Consider the following 17,951-nt stretch of genomic DNA (forward strand, 5'->3'; position numbering starts at 1 on the left):
ATGACAAACTAGTTGACATTGAAAAGAATGGGAATACCAGAACACCCAATGGTGCTCACGTGAAATCTATACCTAGAGCAAAAAGCTGTTGTCTGAACAGAACCAAGGGATCACTCCATGATTTAAAACTGAGAAATGTGCATCCTGGTTTTACCTTTCTCCATACCTGTCCAGTCTTTCTGTTGAACAAACCATTTGAATAGTTGGACTATATTTGAGGAAGAATGTGGCATCAGTATTACAGGAAAACTCATCAACAGCCTGTGTATATGTTGATGACACAACCTTGTCAGCAGAGGGTGAAGTGGACTTAAAAAACTCTTGCTTCAAAAGATCAAAGACTACAACCTTTAATAGGGATTACATTTTAGCATTAATAAGAGAAAAATCACCTCTGGGCCAATAGGCAATGTTGTAAATGGAGAAAAGATTGACATCAGTGGCTTCATTTTGCTTGGATCCACAGTCGGCATCCATGATCAGAGCAATCAAGAAATCAAAAAAGATGGAAAAATCTGTCAAGGACCTCTTCCAAAAGACCTCTCCCAGAATGCTAGAGATGTCTTAAAGACTAGGTATGCCTTAACCTAGCCATGACATTTTTTCCGTTGTTTTGTATGTATCTAAACGTTGGACAAGGAATAGGGAAGACCAGAGAAGTATCAGCATCTTTGAATTGTGTGTTTGAGAGAGCAGTGATGACATAAACTGCTAGAAGAATAAACACACCTGTCTCAGAGGAAGTGCAAGCAAGGTGCTCCTTAGGAGGATAGTGATAGTTCATCCCACATGCTTGGAGCATGTTGTCAGGAGGGGCCAGCCCTTGGAAAAGACACGAGGCTGGGGAAGGTAGATTCAGTGAAAGACAGGAAGATGCTGAATGAGATGGATTGACATAATGGAAATGATGAGGGTGCAGCCAGGAAGGACAAGGTTCAGATCTGTTCATGGTATCTGTATGAATCATAATCACCCGATGGCACTTAATAATATCAGTCTGCTTTTGCTTTACAACCACAGTGTGTTTCAGGAAGCCGGACTCTGAATAAAAAGGTTTTGTTGTTTTTTGGGTTTTTTGTTTTGCTTTTACCAAAAAGGTATAAGTACGAGCAAAAAATGTTCGCATGGTTGGAACAAAATAACTTTGATTTTGTCTTTAAGCTGTGGTCTATATTCACTGTAATTTTCATCTGTTATTTCTCATTAATGTTGTTTACTCCTCACTTACTTGGGATTGTGAGGGAGCAGGGTTGAGGTCCAGATCTGGGTTCAAATCAGATTGACAAGGCTTTTGAAATCCTATTTTAGGTATTCCCTCTTGTCGAAGAGGGGTAGTGATGTCTTGGAGACAGGCTTTGTTAGGGTATGATACAACACAGAAGGCTTATTCCTGTGCCTCTCTAAACTGTTGTGTTGTGTTATACAGAACAAAATGTGGCCTTTCTGTACAAATCTGCATTTTCTGTGTAAACTTTGAGCAGTCTCTCCTCTCACATAGGGAGTACTGATCTTTGTTAGCCTGCTTGTCCTCACACAGACGGTTCCGATTACTTTGCATTTTTACATCTTTTTGCTAATGATAACAATTTTGAGTTCGTTATGGGACCTAAAATATGCCTGCTGTTGGTAACTGGTGGCTTAGTGGTAAGGAATTGCAATGCCAACCCAAAGGCAGGCAGTTCAGATTCACCAACTGCTCCATGTGATTTACTGTCCCTAAAAACCTGCTGACGGGTCAGGTGTAAGTAAGTCTGTTCAGACCCAAGGGTACTCAGCAGCAGCAGTAAGTGGCATTGCCTGTGAGAGAATTGCACTGCCAATCCAGAGAGTGCATGTTTAAGTGCATCAGTAGCTGTTCGGGAGAAAGATGGGAATTCTCTTCGGTGCAGTCAACAGCCTCCGAAACCTCCTGAAGGTCTACTATGAGTCGCTTCCAGCTTGACAGCAGTGATAAAGGGTCCTAAAGACCACAAAATCCATTTTATTTGTCAAATTGACTCTAAGAATAAATGGGTTGTGAGTGGAATCTGGAGGAGATTGCTTATTTATGTGGCTTATAACTGATTCCTTTTATGGTGTCAAAAATGTTTTTAAACATTCTTGTCAGCATTGGGTTGCTATTAACTGTTGTTTAGTCAGTGGGTATGTAACCTAGATAAGGAAAATCAACAATGACTGGTGGTGAGCTACACTAGAAAGGTTTGGTAACATTGTATAGAGGTAGATACTTTGGTATTTTCAGTCTAATAGTAAAGGGATTTTATTGTTTAAACAATTTATTCTGTTTTTACAAGCCAGATAATGTAAAGAGAATTTTTTTAAATTTTTTTTTTTTAAAGAGGATTCTAACACTGTTCCTTCTTTGGTAATTTGATAGCTATGACTTCACACCTCTGGATTCTTCGGCAGTGTACGTGCTAAGTAGTATGGCCCGTCAGCGTCGTGCGTCGTTGTCTTGTGGAGGACCTGGTGGTCAAGACTTTGCCAGAGCTGGACTCAGTAAAAACTGTGACTCCCCTGGATCATCACAGCTCTCCTCCAGTTCTTTGTATGCGAAAGCTGTCAAAACCCACAGCTCAGGGACTGTGAGTGCCACTTCTCCCAACAAGTGCAAAAGACCAATGAATGCCTTCATGCTTTTTGCCAAAAAATACAGAGTTGAATATACTCAGATGTATCCAGGGAAAGATAACAGGTAAAAATTATCATTCTGGGTATAATTGAGTAGCATTTAAGTGCAACTCACAGTAGCTGTGATAGTAAGAGGAACCTATTCTTTTTTTTTTTGCTGCAGACATTTATTGAATTAGAGGAACCTATTCTTAATATCTTTAAGATGTAATAATTTTCTTAGATTGACTTTTAACAGGATATGTTTAAGGGAAATTATTTCTTGTGTCTTCCTCTTAAAAATTATTAAATATCATTATTAGTCTGTTAAGAAAGCACACTTCTGACAACTCCAGCTTTCTGAGTTAGGTTTTAGCTTAGTTTGTTGTTATGTGCTGTCGAGTCGCTCAAAGCGATTTAGACACATGGGAAAAATTAGCATTATCCAGGCCTTTTGATAACTTTAAAGTCTATTTAAAAATGTAAACTTAATTATGAGAGATACTCTTTCTATGATATTTTAGAAATACAGGAATAGTTGTTGAAAGGATCCTTCCTCCTCCCTCCATTTTATCAGTGTGACCATGAAAAGCTAGAAAATAAAAACAAGTTAAAGGTTCTTAAGCCTGTGTTATTGATGAGAGGAAAATTATCAGTAAATGGGTAACTGAACCAGCCTATTAATTTGTATTTTTGCAGGTATTTAAAGTGTTCTGTTAGCACTATTTAACCATTACCATCTTGAAGGGGCAATGGCAGGGGTTCAGTGGTAGAACTCCTCCCTTCTCATGGAACCCAGGCCCCAGGCTTACTTCTTGGCCAGCGCACCTTGGCACACATGCTGTCTGTATAGCCGTGTGTTGCTGTAGTGCTAATCATGTTAAAGTGGAGCTTCCAGACCGAGATAGACATGGGGATCTGCACTTCACAAACATGCTTTCAACATGAACAGACCAGGGAAGAACGTACTTCAGACCAGGTTAACTAATGGTCAAACTAGGAGATAATCTGTAGATGTTTACTTGCCATGGGAAAGAGAAGATAAAATAGAGTGCTATATTAGAAGAACTTAATGATCCAGTTTTCCTAAATTATAATTATGCTTAAGGTTTCTATGCAGATTTAAATGATAAATATTGCTTAGGGTTATTGTGAGAGAGAATAAGAATTGCATGGTTAAAACTACTACAGGCTTCAGTGTGTTTGCATGAATGAAAAAAAGACCTTTTGTCATATGGGGGATTTAGGCACGAGCAGAGTACTGTTAGCACCATGTAAATATGCTGCAGATCTGTCTGCCTTTGGGTCTTCTAGCATCCTCTTAAAATGGATGCGCTAGGGTATACTCAGTTGTGTTACAGACGTTTTTCTTTGAAATTCTGTATTTTTTTAGGTCGAGAACATCCATTTCCATATGTACTCTAGCTATTTGAGATGTTCTTGGACAATTGGAAATTATCACACTATTCCACTGTGCCTTGACATTTTCCTTTCCCTGTGTTGAACAAAACAGACATATACATACACACATATATGTAAACTTTACGGAATAACAGCACTTGAGAGGCATTTTATGAAAACTTGCCTTCAGCATGGTGTAAATATTTCTTTTACAGAGCCATAAGTGTGATCCTTGGTGACAGGTGGAAGAAAATGAAGAACGAAGAAAGGAGGATGTACACATTAGAAGCAAAAGCTCTGGCTGAAGAACAAAAACGTTTAAATCCTGACTGTTGGAAAAGGAAAAGAACCAACTCAGTACGTTTCACCAAGTAACTTCCTAAAATCACCTCGCTTTAGTTCCAAAGCTGTGCTAGCATTTTGGAAGTTGTTAAAACCTTTAAAAGGTCATCCTGATGCTGTTTCTCAGCATTTTTATACTTTAAAATCTAATAATGTTTTTATATCTTTGTGTAAAAGGAGGTCTCCCTTTCTCTTCATGATTAAATGGCACTTATTCTCAGAACATGCAAAGAAATCTCAGGCAAGGTTGTCTGACCTAAATATTGAAGTAGAAAAGTAACTTTGGAATGTAGTATTTCTAGTTGGGTTGAAAGTTGAACATTAGTAGTCCATCAAGAACCCAATAGAAAACTTCTGTAATTATTGGTGATATGTCTGAGCAGCCTTCCTTTTAATTGGTGAGAATTGAAGCAAGGTTCGAGATACAAGGGTAAAGTAGATAACCTTCATGGGCTTTCCCACTTGCACAGAATTTCTGGGGGAAAACTTCAGGAAAGGGAGGACGTTTAAGACCCAAGAATGGTGATAAGTTTGCTCCAAAATGTTTTCTCAGGTAGAGTTGAGTCTTCAGTTTTTCTATATGAATCCAGGATCTTACTTTCAGATTAATAAGAAAATTTCACAGGAAAGACAAGAGTTGCTGCAACTTAATGCATCATTTAAAAATGTAGGACGGACATCAGTATTTGGTAGCAGGAAAACTGGCCAAGAATGTTTTAATTCATTCACAGTGACATATTGGTCACATCTTTTTAAATAAGAATAAATATCAGTAGTCAGATTTCATAAGAGGGAATTGGGAATTCTAAGTTCTTCATTAGCTTTATTTCTTGCCTTTATCCTTTTTTCTGGGGATACAGGATCATAGGGCTTATCTGTATCCCTTTTTCTGGCCATCCTAGTACATCTCTGTTGTCATCATTTTCATAAATTGAATGCTGAAACCAACAGTACAAGAGTGTTAATCACCACCCTGAAAAAATACTTTGTGGTAGTAAATTTATAAATATTGTCTTACACACAGTTTAGCTTTCATATGTAGAATTCCTATGTATTGATTTGTAACCATTCACTAAGTTTAATTTTATTTCCACAGGGCTCACAACAACATTAAACCAGGATGCTAATGTTCTTAAGTCTATATTTGCATAAACCTTGACTCTTGATGGAAAGACTTAAGAAGATCAAGGTCTCACCATTTGTCCTGAATTCGTGTGACCATAAAATACTGATAGCATTGAATCTTGAAATGATTGAATAAGAGTGAGGATTTGCTTTCTCCATTAGAGCATTAAGTAAGCTAAAACTATCAACATTGTAAACCAAATTGCCTTATTTTTCTTCCAAACTTCATATATGTCTATCAGGTAATATAGGCTTGAAAATTGATATCCTGTGGTGCTAAAGTATAGTAGAAAGAGGAGAAGTGTATACATGTTTTATTTTAAATTGTACAAAAGAATTTAAAAATATGTAACTGCTGTTTCTCCATTGACTCCGTACTGCTTATTAATCTGTATTGTACACATGACGGAAGGAAGCAGAAGCTGGGAGTCGGCCTTTCCTTGAGCAGCCACCACATGGCCCAGCAACTGTGCCAAACATGGGAGCTCCTAGTCTGGCCAGTGCCAAGAGGCTGCCAGAACGTGCTGCAGGTGGATGGTGTCAGTGGCCCAGCGCCACCTGCTGCAGTTACCACAGGATGTCGCATTTGTGCACCAGGTGGCAGCACCCATCCATCCATTCCCAGTGAAGACCTAGCCCAGGTCAGGAGAAGGTAGTTAATAGCATTGGGATATAGTCACTGTAATGGTGCTATTAACAGTCGACACCATTGTATTTTTTAACTTTGTGTTCTATATCTCTTCAGCCATGTATTTTAAGTATCTTACTCGTCATCGTATCTCTATGGTGGGGGCAGACTTTGCACTTACGGCAGTGCAACACTTGCACTTTACTTTTTTCTCCAACTGTCTAAATTTAGAGCAAATATATTGGCAATACAGCTGCTTTTGCTCTGAGCTACAATCATGGCTTTTCATGTTACTTACCAAGTGATGTTTCTTGTTAAGGATCACAGCTGTAAAATTGATTTCAGTTCATTACACTTCATAATGTTGCCCCTAAATTTTGCACACTATATTCTTGTATATTATTTCAAATAAAATGGGGAAAAAAAGGAGTTCTGCTGGTTAAATTTGACTCAAGTGGCCTGTATCAGGTGTCAGAATAACCAGGTTTCAGGGGGTTAAAATACAAGGTGAATTTCGAACACTCAAAAAACTTTTAGGTTTTGTAATTAGGAAGTTGATGATGGGACTTTTTAAAAAGTGTTTTAATAACAAGGCAAATACAATACAAAAATTAGGGACCTAGATTATCCAAAGTAGCTTTGTAGAATAAACAGTTTATATTTTTAACTTGATATACTTACTACAGGATTACATGCCCATCTGTGTTATATAGTGCTGCAATAACAGAAGCCATGAGTGGATGACTTGAGTTTGCTTTCTCACAGTTTAGGGGCTGGAAGTCCAACTTCCAAGTGCACGCTGTAGAAGCAGGCCTTCTGTCCGCTGGGAAGAAAAGGCTTTCCTGCTGTGAGGTTCTATTTCTGGGCAGTCTTATAAGGCTTGGTGTTCCCCATATTCTGCTGCTTTTGCTTATTTTTATCTCAAAAAGGCATGGATTTAAAACCAACTGTATGCCAATCCTGCCTCACAACAGACAACTGATTGTCATGGGATTCTGTCAGTGTTAAACTAGGATTTATAGCACATACACATTTGTTGGAGTAATCCAGAAAGGCTCCAAAAGTCAGATTTTCATAAAACGACAAAGTATAAGGAAAATTTCTCTTTATTTAAAGACACAGTTTGTTTAAACATGAATCATTCCTAGCCTGTTAAATACTGGAATCTTTTGGGGGTGCCCAGCTCCCTCCATCAGGTCTGATTATTTTTGTATGGGTGCACCAAGAGCACCAGGGTTTTTTTAAGTTCCCCCAGTGATTGTAGTATGCAGCCAAATTTGAAAGCTTTTGAGCAATACACTTACTAGTAAAAGGTAGGCCAGGGATGCAAGCAATTTACTATGTCACTTAATCAGATCCCTTTAGAAGCAGTAAGAGGCGTGTGTGTGTACACATACCCATAGGAAGACAAGGTTATGTGATGGAAAAGATATGCTCCCTAGCTGTGGGAGGACAGAATTGGATGTCTTTTTGGCAAAGTCTGGTCCGTAGTCTATGAAGGTTGTGCTGATAAATCTATTTTGACATTCAAGGTAAGTGTGAAGGTAAACAAAAAGATCAGTAGAAGTACAGAAAAATCAAGATTCTTAAATCAGTGGAGAGTAGCCATCTTTTAGAATATAGTTGCTTTGTTTCTTCTGTCAACTCTGAGTGGGTTAGCAGAAATGGAATAGTTTACATTGTTACTGATGAGCAGACAGAGCTCTCTGCAGCAGTTGAACCATTATTGGGTAAACAGTTGCAAACTCTTTGCCACCTCTATTTCTTACTGATTGAACATAAGCTTCCAGAGATGCCCTGAAAACAAAAAAGGAAAACAATGTCAAATAAATGGTGGGGAGCCCCAAACACCCTGCTTTCACCTATTCCTCTCAAGTTCAGCCCTATCATTAGCCACCTCCCTCAGACTTCAAGGCAGTGACTCCGCAGGGGAGGTTGTCTCCTCTCTGGTCAAGTGGCTGGTGGTGGAACCTTTGGTTAGGAGCCCCACACATGACACCACCAGGGCTCCTTAACACCACTTCCAGATATCCAACCCCCAGCCAGAGTCAAGTCCAACTGTTAGCCGCCACCTAGCCAATTTCTGAGGCTGTTAAGTCTTCACAGTAGGAGGCTGCTCCTTTCTTCCGTGGACTGGCTGGTGGATTCAAACTGCTGATGCAGTCAGTGATGCAACATGACACTGTGCCACCAGAGCACTTTAAAGCCACTTCCCATCTGTCAAGTGTTGTCAAGCTGATTACAACTGATAGTAACCCTGTGAACCCCGCCCTGTGCTGCCAGCTTCCCAATCCCCAACATGCTGGAGCCCACCAAGAACAGGCACTGTCAGTCTGTCCTGTTGAGGGTGTTCCTCAAAAGTGCCAATATACACAAATCAAAACCCCACTTCTGGAACAGCCACGTTTGGTTCCACATGTCTTAGTGGTAATGTGTGGCTGATATGCAGAACAGACCACTTCAGTATGGAGGAGAGGAGCCCTGGGGATCGGTGTCAGAGTGAAGGTCCTGGTTACTAACTGATGGGTGATGGCCGCTGCCCCCTACGGAAAGGTCGCAGGAGTCTGCGTTCATGAAGACTGCAGCCTGGAAAACCCTGTCCGTTATGCTTTGTCCTACATTGTTACTATAGGTTGGAATCAATGGATGGCAATGTTTTAAAAAAAATAAAAATTGTGCTACCTGACATGGTCTCATCAGTTAGCCTTTCCCTTACTTTTGAAGGCATACTGTAGCTTGTAGCTATATACAGAACCCACCAGGGGGCGCCCTGCACCATGGGCGAGGGGGGGGCATGGATTCACAAAGCAGTAACAGCTTCATTCTATTGAAGGAAAATGAACAGCTCTCAACTAGGATACACTAATGGAGCTCCATTTTTTGTTATGTGCTGAGAAAGCAATCTGATTTGAGTCAGGAGTATGCTGTCAGCTGTTCATGATGTCCTTATGGATTACGACCCCACGCCACACCCAGTCCTTCACCTCTATTGGGACACAGCTGCGCCTGTTTAGTATGATTCCTTCCACACTGCAGTGGTGGAGTTGCTCAGTCAAGGCAGAGACCATACAGCCTGCAAAGCCTTCAATTACTGCCTTGCTCTACAGAAGACTGCCAATCTCTGAGCTAGATCTTCTGCTTAAATATTAGCTCATGTTTAAGTGGCACTAAAAAGAATCATTGTAAACCCAATTTTTTAATTTCAGAGAAACCAACAAAATATTTTTGCCATAATTACTAAAAATTTCACATCCTAGAGATTTGAGGATTGCTATACAGTTGTACCCATTGGTCTGTCATGGAGAGGGTGAAACCAGGTTTCTCCTTGGAGGTTAGGTTTTTGAAGCTCCATCTCACATACTCTGGGCATGTGGTCAGAAGGGCCCAGTCCTTGGAGAACGACATCATGCTTGGAAGGGTAGACGGACAGCACAGGAAAGGGAGACCCCGGATGAGATGGATTGATAAGGTAACTAGGGCAGTGGGGGTTGGTGTGTCAGCATTAGTTAGACTGGCTCAGGAGAGGGCAGGGTTCAGAGCTACTGTACAGAGGGTCGCTATGAGTCACAGGTGACTCCACAGCTCATCACAATAACACACTTGTTACGTGCTGTCGAGTTAAGTATGGCTCATAGTGACCTTATGAACAACTGATGTGAACTCTGTCCTATCCTGTGCCATCCTCCCAGTCTCTGACACTCAAGTCTACTGCTGCAGTCACTGTCAGTTTGCATCGTTGAGGGTCTTCCTATCCTTTGCCATTCCTCCACCTTCCCAAGTATGTCCCTCTACAACGAATAACCTCCTAGCAATATGCTCAAAATATGTTGAGCATACGTCATTATCTTTGCCTCCAAGGAGCACTCTGACTGCACCTTCCCCATAGCTGTTTGTTCTTTTGGCAGTCCATGAGATACTTAACATTTCTCCAACACTACAGTTCAAACATAAATTCATCTGTTATCCTTAGTCACTGTCCAACACTCAGATGCACAGCAGTGACTGAAAAGAACATGGCCCAAATCAGGCACACCTCATTCAAGTTGACATCACTGCTCAATAATTTGGACAGGCCCCTGACTACAGACTTTCCCAGTAAATACATCTTCTGATCTGACTGCTAGTGTCAAGTGTTACTGATTGTGGATCCAAGTGAGGTGAAATGGTTGACAGTATTTTCTCCGTCTAATCATGATGTTGGCTAGTACTTTCGTTTCCTTGATGTTAAGATGTAATCCATCTTGAAGGCTGTATTCCTTGATCTTTTATGGAAAGTGCTCATCATTTTCAGCAGGGTTGTATAATCTCCATAACAAAGGTTATTGATAAGTCTTCCTCCAATCCTGATGCCACATTCTTCACAGAGTCCAGCTTCTTGAACAATATTCTTGGTATACAGATAAAATGGGTATAGAGAAAGGATACAACCCTGACGCACTCCTTTCCTAATTTTAAATCATTCAGTGTTCTCTTGCTGTGTTCACACAACAGCCTCTCAGTGTAGGTATCAGTTTTGCACAAGCACAATCAAGTGTTTTGAAATTCCCATTCTTCTCAATGTTAGCCAAAAGTCGTCATGATCCAGGCATTCAGATACCTCTGCATAGTCAATAAAACGCAGACATTCTTCCGGTATTCTTTGCTTTCAGCCTGGATCCATCTGATGTTAGCAATATACCCCTGGTGCCACACCTTCTCCTAAATACAGCTTGAATGTCTGGCAGTTCTCTAAGTACCTAACCATTTTTGAATGATCGCTAGCAGTATTCTGCTTGTTTTGCGGTATTAATTATACTTAGATAATTTCAACATTCTGTTGAATCACCTTTCTTGGGAGTAAGAGCAAACATGGGTCTCTTAGTCAGTGGGCCAGGCAGTGGTCCTCCCAATTTCCTGGCATAGACTGGTAAGCAAGCATATCCAGGGCTGCATCTGTCATTTGAAACATTTCAATTGATATCCATCAATTCCTAGGGCCTTATTTTTTGGTCAATGCCTTCGGTTCAGCGTGAATTTCTTCCTTACTGTTGGCTCCTAATCCTGAAGTATTTTAGTGTCCAATTCTTTTTGATAACAGTGACTGTGTATTCCTTCCACTCATTTTGTTTCCTCAATCTTCCAAGATTTTCCCCATAGCATCCCTAAGTATTGCAACTCAAGGTTAGAGTTTGTTTTTCAGTGCATTATGCTTGAAGAATGCTGAGTGAGGTATTCCTTTTTTATTCTCCAATTGTAGGTCTTCACATATTCTGTTATAGTTGTTTGCTTTATCTTCCTGCTATACAAATTAAAATTATTATCATTAAGTATTTAACTTACATAATCTCAAGTCCCCTGGAGTACTTATTTCTTTATAGTTTGGTTCCCAAATACTTAAAAATAGAAACTCTAGGTTAGGTTCCATCATTTTACATGTCACTGTGGCCATTAGAACTCTATATTCTTCTACTACCAGACACGAATGACTTTCAGAATTCTTGTTTATAGCTGATCATGTTTATTCCAGCAATCTTTGGATCTTCTCTAGGTGATGTTTCTAATTTACTTAACTCCACTATCAAAAACTCAGGGCAGTGTTGTGCCTGCCTTTCTCATTTCAACAAACGGCACCATCTTTCCAAAGGCCCCTAACAACATTCCCTGACTCCGACACCAAAAGAGGTGTCAAGGCTTCATGTCCTCACCTGTGTATTCCCCGTCTAGCCCCCCTCGCCTGCTTCAGTCTGGATCTCTGCCGTGTTATCCCTAATTGCTGCTGTAGCTGCACCACCACCACCCCCTTTTGCCCTGATGTAAGCTTCCCCATCTCCCATGTTGTGTCGAGACAGAAGCCCCTGAAGGATGTGGCCTGCCATGCCACGCTGCCTCGAGGACAATGTCTAAGCTCACTAGCTTCATCACTGTCCTTCCCTCTAGCCTTTTCTAGGCAGCAGCTAAGTTTTAAGCAGTTTGATTTGGTTTAAACAAAGCTTCAGATTATTAGTAGTTTCTGTTACCTTGTCCTGTGCAAAGCCGTTTTGTCCCTTTTTTGACTCTTGGCCCATCCCCAGTGTCTACCCAGGGAGAAGTTAAGGGGTTTGTGTGCAGCGAACTCTGAAAGATAGATGTCCCTACAACAAGGTGGGGCCAGAAGAGTCTGCTTATCCTTGGCCACCCTTAATACCAGAGCCCTGGAGACACATTCCTTTAGACTTTCTCACATTATCTTGCCCTTGGAATGCCTTTCCTTGCTTTCTTTTGTTCAGCTCTTTATCCTTTTGGACCCAGCTCAAATGCACTCTCTCCCCCAACACTTCTCCTAACTCCAGACACATAAAAGTATGGGAACATCCTGGAGTCATGTCAATGCATGGAAAAGTGTAGAACTTCTGGATCAACATCTTTGCGTTGGTAGGGTCTCAGCATTTTGGAATCCCTGGAGGCTAGCTCCATTCTCTGTTCGGAGTGTGATTACTTTTAATCAGAGGTCTGAGTGGGATGAGCAGACTCCTATCTTAGAGGTATCTATCTAGAGAGAGGTGGAAGGTCAGAGAAAGGAAACCCCTCAACAAGATGGACTCACACAGTGCCTGTTAACAGTGGGCTGTAAAGGGCATGAAGGGGACTGTGAGGACAGGGCAGCAGAGGGCAGGGTCTGATCTATTACGTATAAGGTCCCTGTAAGTCATAGTTGACTTAATGGCACACAACAACAACAACAACTATATAGATATTTGGGGTTTGCCCCAGTGCCAGCCATGTGACCTTGAGTATTTTGAGCAAATAGCTAGCTCCTCTGCAAGATGGAGGGGGTGAAAGACGGCAGTGTGAGAAGCTGGTCCTCTGAGGCACACAGCAGACTCTCAAATACCACTCCACCTCCATGTGGTAACTGGGGCTCATATTTTCTATGAATGCCGGCGAGAAGTTTATACTTCTAACACAGCATTATCACATCATAGTGTAAGCATCTGTTCACTTCCACGTTTCTCCTCTTTGTGAAACAACTTATCTTTGAAGGTTGGGCTGTTCTGTTCATTTATGTATTCCCAGGACCTGGTGCTTGACAAATGCATGGTAAATGAATATTAAAAAATAAAAAAAATAAGGGGAGCTCTGGTGGCCTAATGGCAAGAAGCTGCACTGCAATCCAGAGGCGCACAGTTCAAATCCACCAGATGCTCTGCCGGGAAAGGAGGAACAATCTCCTCCTGTACCAGTCAGATCTGATTTGACGGTACACACACACACACACACACACACACACACACACACACACACACAAATAAAATAATAATTAAAAAAATAAAAATTAAAAATACAGGAAATGACAAGACAAAAATCAGAAGAAACTGGAAGGAGCAGTGTGGGTGTAGGGACCCTCAAAATCATCACAGGCCTGCACGGTGGGATTGAACTCTTTCAGAGACCATTTATGAACCTTCGTTCATGTCTCAGCTTGGCCTTAATGGAGCTATTTCTCTACGGGAAACTCACTGCCTCTGGTCATTCACTTCCAGTTGCTCTGCTCTCCTGTGCATTCTCCACGTGTAGCTCCCTAAGACTCGTCACAGCACCAACACCTCCAAAGGCCCCAAATGCCTTTGTGACAGCGCTTTATGTCTCCATCTAAGAAACAAGGGAGTGGAAATTCACACACACTTTTTTGTAAATGGATCAGCTCCATTTTTAATACATGGGGAAGGTCTAGTTCACACTATTATTTGCATGAAAAAGCATCCTTTAAATTACAAAATAAGTAGAAGAAACCTCCGGGATTCACTTAGGTTTGGGTTTTTGTATTCATCAAAAATACCGTCAGGACTATGGGAGAAAAACAGATTTAAACTGCCCTCCCACATAAAATCAGAGCAAGATATTCGAGCACTTTTATGAAATTATTTCATTTGCTTAAGCAAAACATTAGCTTTCTTGGAAGTCAGGCCAAGAATTATGTAAGAGCCAGTCTCAACGCTTTTGGTTTGTAACCAAAATAAGCAATTTGTTTAGGTTATCCATACTGGGGTGGAGGAGGGACCAATTAGCAAAGGAAAGGTTTTGGTAACGTGGCAACACTGCTGAGTGGAGAAGTTCTTCTGGAAAAGAAAGTGGGTTCATGTCAGGCATGCTCAGTAGTGAAATGCAGAAATGGCTTGGATATACTGGAGCCTTCACAAGCCCCCCAAGCTTTCCCTGGCTCCCCTGCCCTTTTGGACCCTGAATCAGCTGCCCAGAGCTCTAGGAGCTGAGAGGTGTCTAGTGGCACAGAAAGTACTAGAATGGGAGAGCCAGCATTACTCTCTTTAACAGGGATCTAGTAGTTTTGTAGAAATACAATGACTTGAAGGAATGGTTCTGAGCCATAGTTTGGGCCTATAGCAGGAGGGCAAGGGGTCTCAGGCCTCACAGACGGGCCACCATTGCCAGATAGTTGAATAAATAAAGGTGCCCCCAGGCTGGTACAGTCTGTGATCATTTTGACATCATATAGAACAAGGAGAAGCAAAGTCAAGATGACTCCCAAGGAGGAAGTGCTCACACTCAAGTATAATAGAGAGACAGACATACAGACAGAGAGCTACCTCTGAAACAGGAGTCAGCTCATCCCTCCCACACATCTCATTCAAAGTAATCACACTCCGAACAGAGAAGCGAGCCAGCCTTCAGGGATTCCTAAATGTTCACTTAAGATCACTGGGCCAGAGCCTGAGAAACCCGTGCATCAAAATCTCTCACTCTCTGCCTTGTTGAAAGCACACTGATCACTTAGAGACCCAGGTACTGCCCCAAGCTCCCCTCCCTGAGGGCATACACATGTCTGCAGCACCTGGCCCATGAGTCATGGATTACACAGCTACTTTACAACCAACCTGACTAGTAAACTCAGGCTCTGGCACAGCATCTGGTGTGGTTCTCCACTCTGTTTTCAGCTGCAGTAGCGACACTGTCCTCGATCTGCCCTACACTACGGCAAACTTAAGTATTTTGCTAGGAGGAACAGAATGAGTATTTTTAAAAGTTTGCCCCCAAAGCCAAAACAAATTTACTGACATTTAAAGAGCAATACTTACCCTGGGCTTATCTATAAGGGAAAGAAATTCATACAGTGACACTTCAGTATGCAAGAACAAAATTCGTTTTGCAGTAACAGAGAAGGAAGGTTCTGGAGGACGAAGGTCCCGCCCTTGTCAGGAGCCTGGAGTGCCGGGTTCACGTTTGAGCTCAAGGCACGAAGGCGCCGGCAGCAGCCATGTGTGGAGTGATGGGGAGGCCTTATTTAAAAGGCGTGACAGCATTACTGAGCAGGATTTTCAGCTGCTAAATATAGTCTTAGCAACAGCACTGCTGGTTGAAATCACTCAGGAGACATTTTTCAGAGAAGCAAAAGAAAACAGATTGATGCTGTGCCCACAGCAGGACAACTATCGTGGATGAACTCATTCCAACTTGTTAAGATGATGGAAATGAACCCTGGTCACTCTTTGGATTACTAAGTACCTCTCCCCTTACCAAATATGTTACTGCTCAGAAAATCTTCAAGACCCAAGGGAGAAAAATGTACCAGCTTCTGAAAAACCCTACTTGCCCCACTTTACAGGCTCCCTCATCCACAAAGAAAGCCTTCTGTGGGGCCAGCTGAAACCAGTCACAGTAACTGGTGGGACGTGTGCTGGGAGATTCTTTGGTCAGGTGCTAACAGCTGAGAGAAGTGCAAGACAAAGCAAGCAAGGACGAGAAGGGCCTGCACTGGCCTCTGTCCACACAGCACCAGCAGGGGCAGGGGCTCACCCAGGCTCTGAGAGCCACTCCTGCAAGCTGACGACCCCAAGAGTTGCCTCAGCTGTGTCCTTTCTCTGCCAACTGAAATACGTCACTCTACGGCAGAAGCTCTCAACTCTGGCTGCACAGTGGAGCTGCTAGGGCCCTGTGGGAAACCCTGCTCACAGGTGTCCGGGCAATTCTGAGGGTCAGCTGAGGGTGTGGCCTGGGCGTCAAAGCTCTGGAACGATTCCTGTGTGCAAACAGCGTGGAGAACCACCTGACCACATCAGCCCCAACCTGGCTCTGGGACAGCCAGTTCATCACCTGTTGCTTTGGGGCTGTGGTTCCCACGTCAGCAGCATTAGGATCCCGGGGAGACAGGTTAATGATTTCATGAGCTACTTGTAGAAATTGGAGAAAGAGGAGTTGAACGTGGTTCAAGTGTTTAAGCTCAGCCTGTCAGATGACAGTGACACCTCAACAAAGACAGACAGGATAAGCAGATGAGGAGGTGTGAGGAAGATGGGAGGGAAGATGACTTATTCGGTAGCTTTGAGGCCTGAAGCTTCTGTGGGACGTGTGCTGGCTGGAGGCTGTGTGCCCTCCGTGAGAGCCACGGATCTGGGAGTGTTCACAGAGGCCGGATGAGGAAGCATTAAGAACAAGATGTGGGGAATGATGACACTGAAGGAACAGACAGAAGCAATTCCGCAAACAAGATGGGCAGGCGGAATGGCCAGAGAGGTCAGAACAGAAAGCGCTGTCTGTGAATGTACAGTCACCAGTGCTCCCAGGGCAGGGCAGGGAGCGAGGAGAAGCCCAGGACCAGTGACACTTGTTCTTTTCCGGGACGGCAAAGGCAGCATCGACGTGGATGCAGAGCACACAGCTTGATCAGAGAAAAATGTCACTAAGAAGAGCATTTGATAAAGGACAAGACATAAATAATTTTGTAACAAGGGGGAAAAAACGTGTGGTTCTGAACCTATCACTCACTCAATGCCGTAAAGTCAGAGCTGACGCATGGCTGACCCGCCAGGGGATGTTTAGAGGGAGTAAATCGCATGGAAGGCAGCTACTCATTTTTCCCCCCAAGGAGCAGCTGATGGATTTGAACTCCCCTCCACTGAGTTAGTAGCACAACTTCTTACCATGCTAGGCCACCAAACCCCTTTATAAATATGTATGTATACATATATGTGTATTGTATATACGTGTGTGTGTGTGTGTGTGTTCTTATGTGTGATAAAACACATGGGGGAAATAATGGAAACAGGAATCCGGTGACACGGGAGCTCGTGGAGGGCAGGGATCTCTGCATCCTCTGTTCCGAGTGTAGGTCTCGCACACAGTGAGCACCCAGTAAAACTTTGGAGCCGTCACCGAGTTCATGACGGCTATGGCGGCAATGGAAAGCTGCAGTGACAAGGTCTCTTGTGTCTGTGGTAAGAGCAACGATACTTCATATCCTGCGTGTAACATTTAAAGCCTTCTACCCTGGATGTGGTTAGGGTAGTGCTCTGTGTGTGTGTATTGTGCATATGTGGGGATGTGTACACAGATGTGCCTCTGAGGCACGATCTGAAGGCATGTGTAGCTGTGTCCTGCTAATAACGGTGTCCCATGTGGTGACTACTGCTCTGTGCTCCACTAATTCCATTAAAGTCACACAGGACATAAAACAAAACCCACAGAGGTAAATCCAGCAAGGCGTCTCTTCATAGCTGAAGGTGGCGTTTTCCTTGGGGCTGCATTTGGTGCCGGAGAGCACAGTGCTGATGACAGGATCCGGGAGCGGAGGGCACGGGGAGAAAAGTCTGCAGAGCCCACAGCCCCAGAGCACAGGCCAATCCCTGGGCCAGGGAGGAGGTGCGCTGCTCATCACCCCAACCCTAAACCCTCCCCTCCCCAGACCTCAAGCACATGGAAGCCCTAGATGCTCACCTACCTGATGAGGAGAAGTCTGTCCTTTTCAGATGGGTGGTCGTCCAGCCACTGGGAGAAGCGTGCGTGAGACCACTCTATTCTCTGGGTGGAGGAACGCAATGGGAGGAGACAGAATACATAAGCATTCATGAAATAAATTCTTGAATGAAAGCCCCTT

The 17,951-nt window shown here is 42.8% G+C and overlaps 2 protein-coding genes across 2 annotated transcripts in view; one reads left to right on the forward strand and one right to left on the reverse strand.

Annotated features, from left to right (window-relative positions):
* Window positions 1-6,533, forward strand: part of HBP1 (HMG-box transcription factor 1) — a 30,687-nt gene extending 24,154 nt beyond the window's left edge. Inside the window, exons 9-11 of the mRNA XM_006882625.1 lie at window positions 2,378-2,695; window positions 4,227-4,368; window positions 5,450-6,533. Of these exons, the coding sequence (XP_006882687.1) occupies window positions 2,378-2,695; window positions 4,227-4,368; window positions 5,450-5,467 (478 nt within the window). The 3' untranslated portion in view covers window positions 5,468-6,533. The remainder of the gene's footprint in view (window positions 1-2,377; window positions 2,696-4,226; window positions 4,369-5,449) is intronic.
* A 1,255-nt stretch (window positions 6,534-7,788) lies between these two features.
* COG5 (component of oligomeric golgi complex 5) overlaps window positions 7,789-17,951 on the reverse strand; it is a 259,814-nt gene continuing 249,651 nt past the window's right edge. The window contains exons 21-22 of the mRNA XM_006882687.1: window positions 17,796-17,875; window positions 7,789-7,903 (exon numbers count right to left, since the gene is read on the reverse strand). Of these exons, the coding sequence (XP_006882749.1) occupies window positions 7,789-7,903; window positions 17,796-17,875 (195 nt within the window). The remainder of the gene's footprint in view (window positions 7,904-17,795; window positions 17,876-17,951) is intronic.

The sequence above is a fragment of the Elephantulus edwardii genome, unplaced genomic scaffold, assembly GCF_000299155.1.
Source record: "Elephantulus edwardii isolate Elephantulus edwardi_28Jun2011 unplaced genomic scaffold, EleEdw1.0 scaffold00022, whole genome shotgun sequence".
NCBI classification, from domain to species: domain Eukaryota; kingdom Metazoa; phylum Chordata; class Mammalia; order Macroscelidea; family Macroscelididae; genus Elephantulus; species Elephantulus edwardii.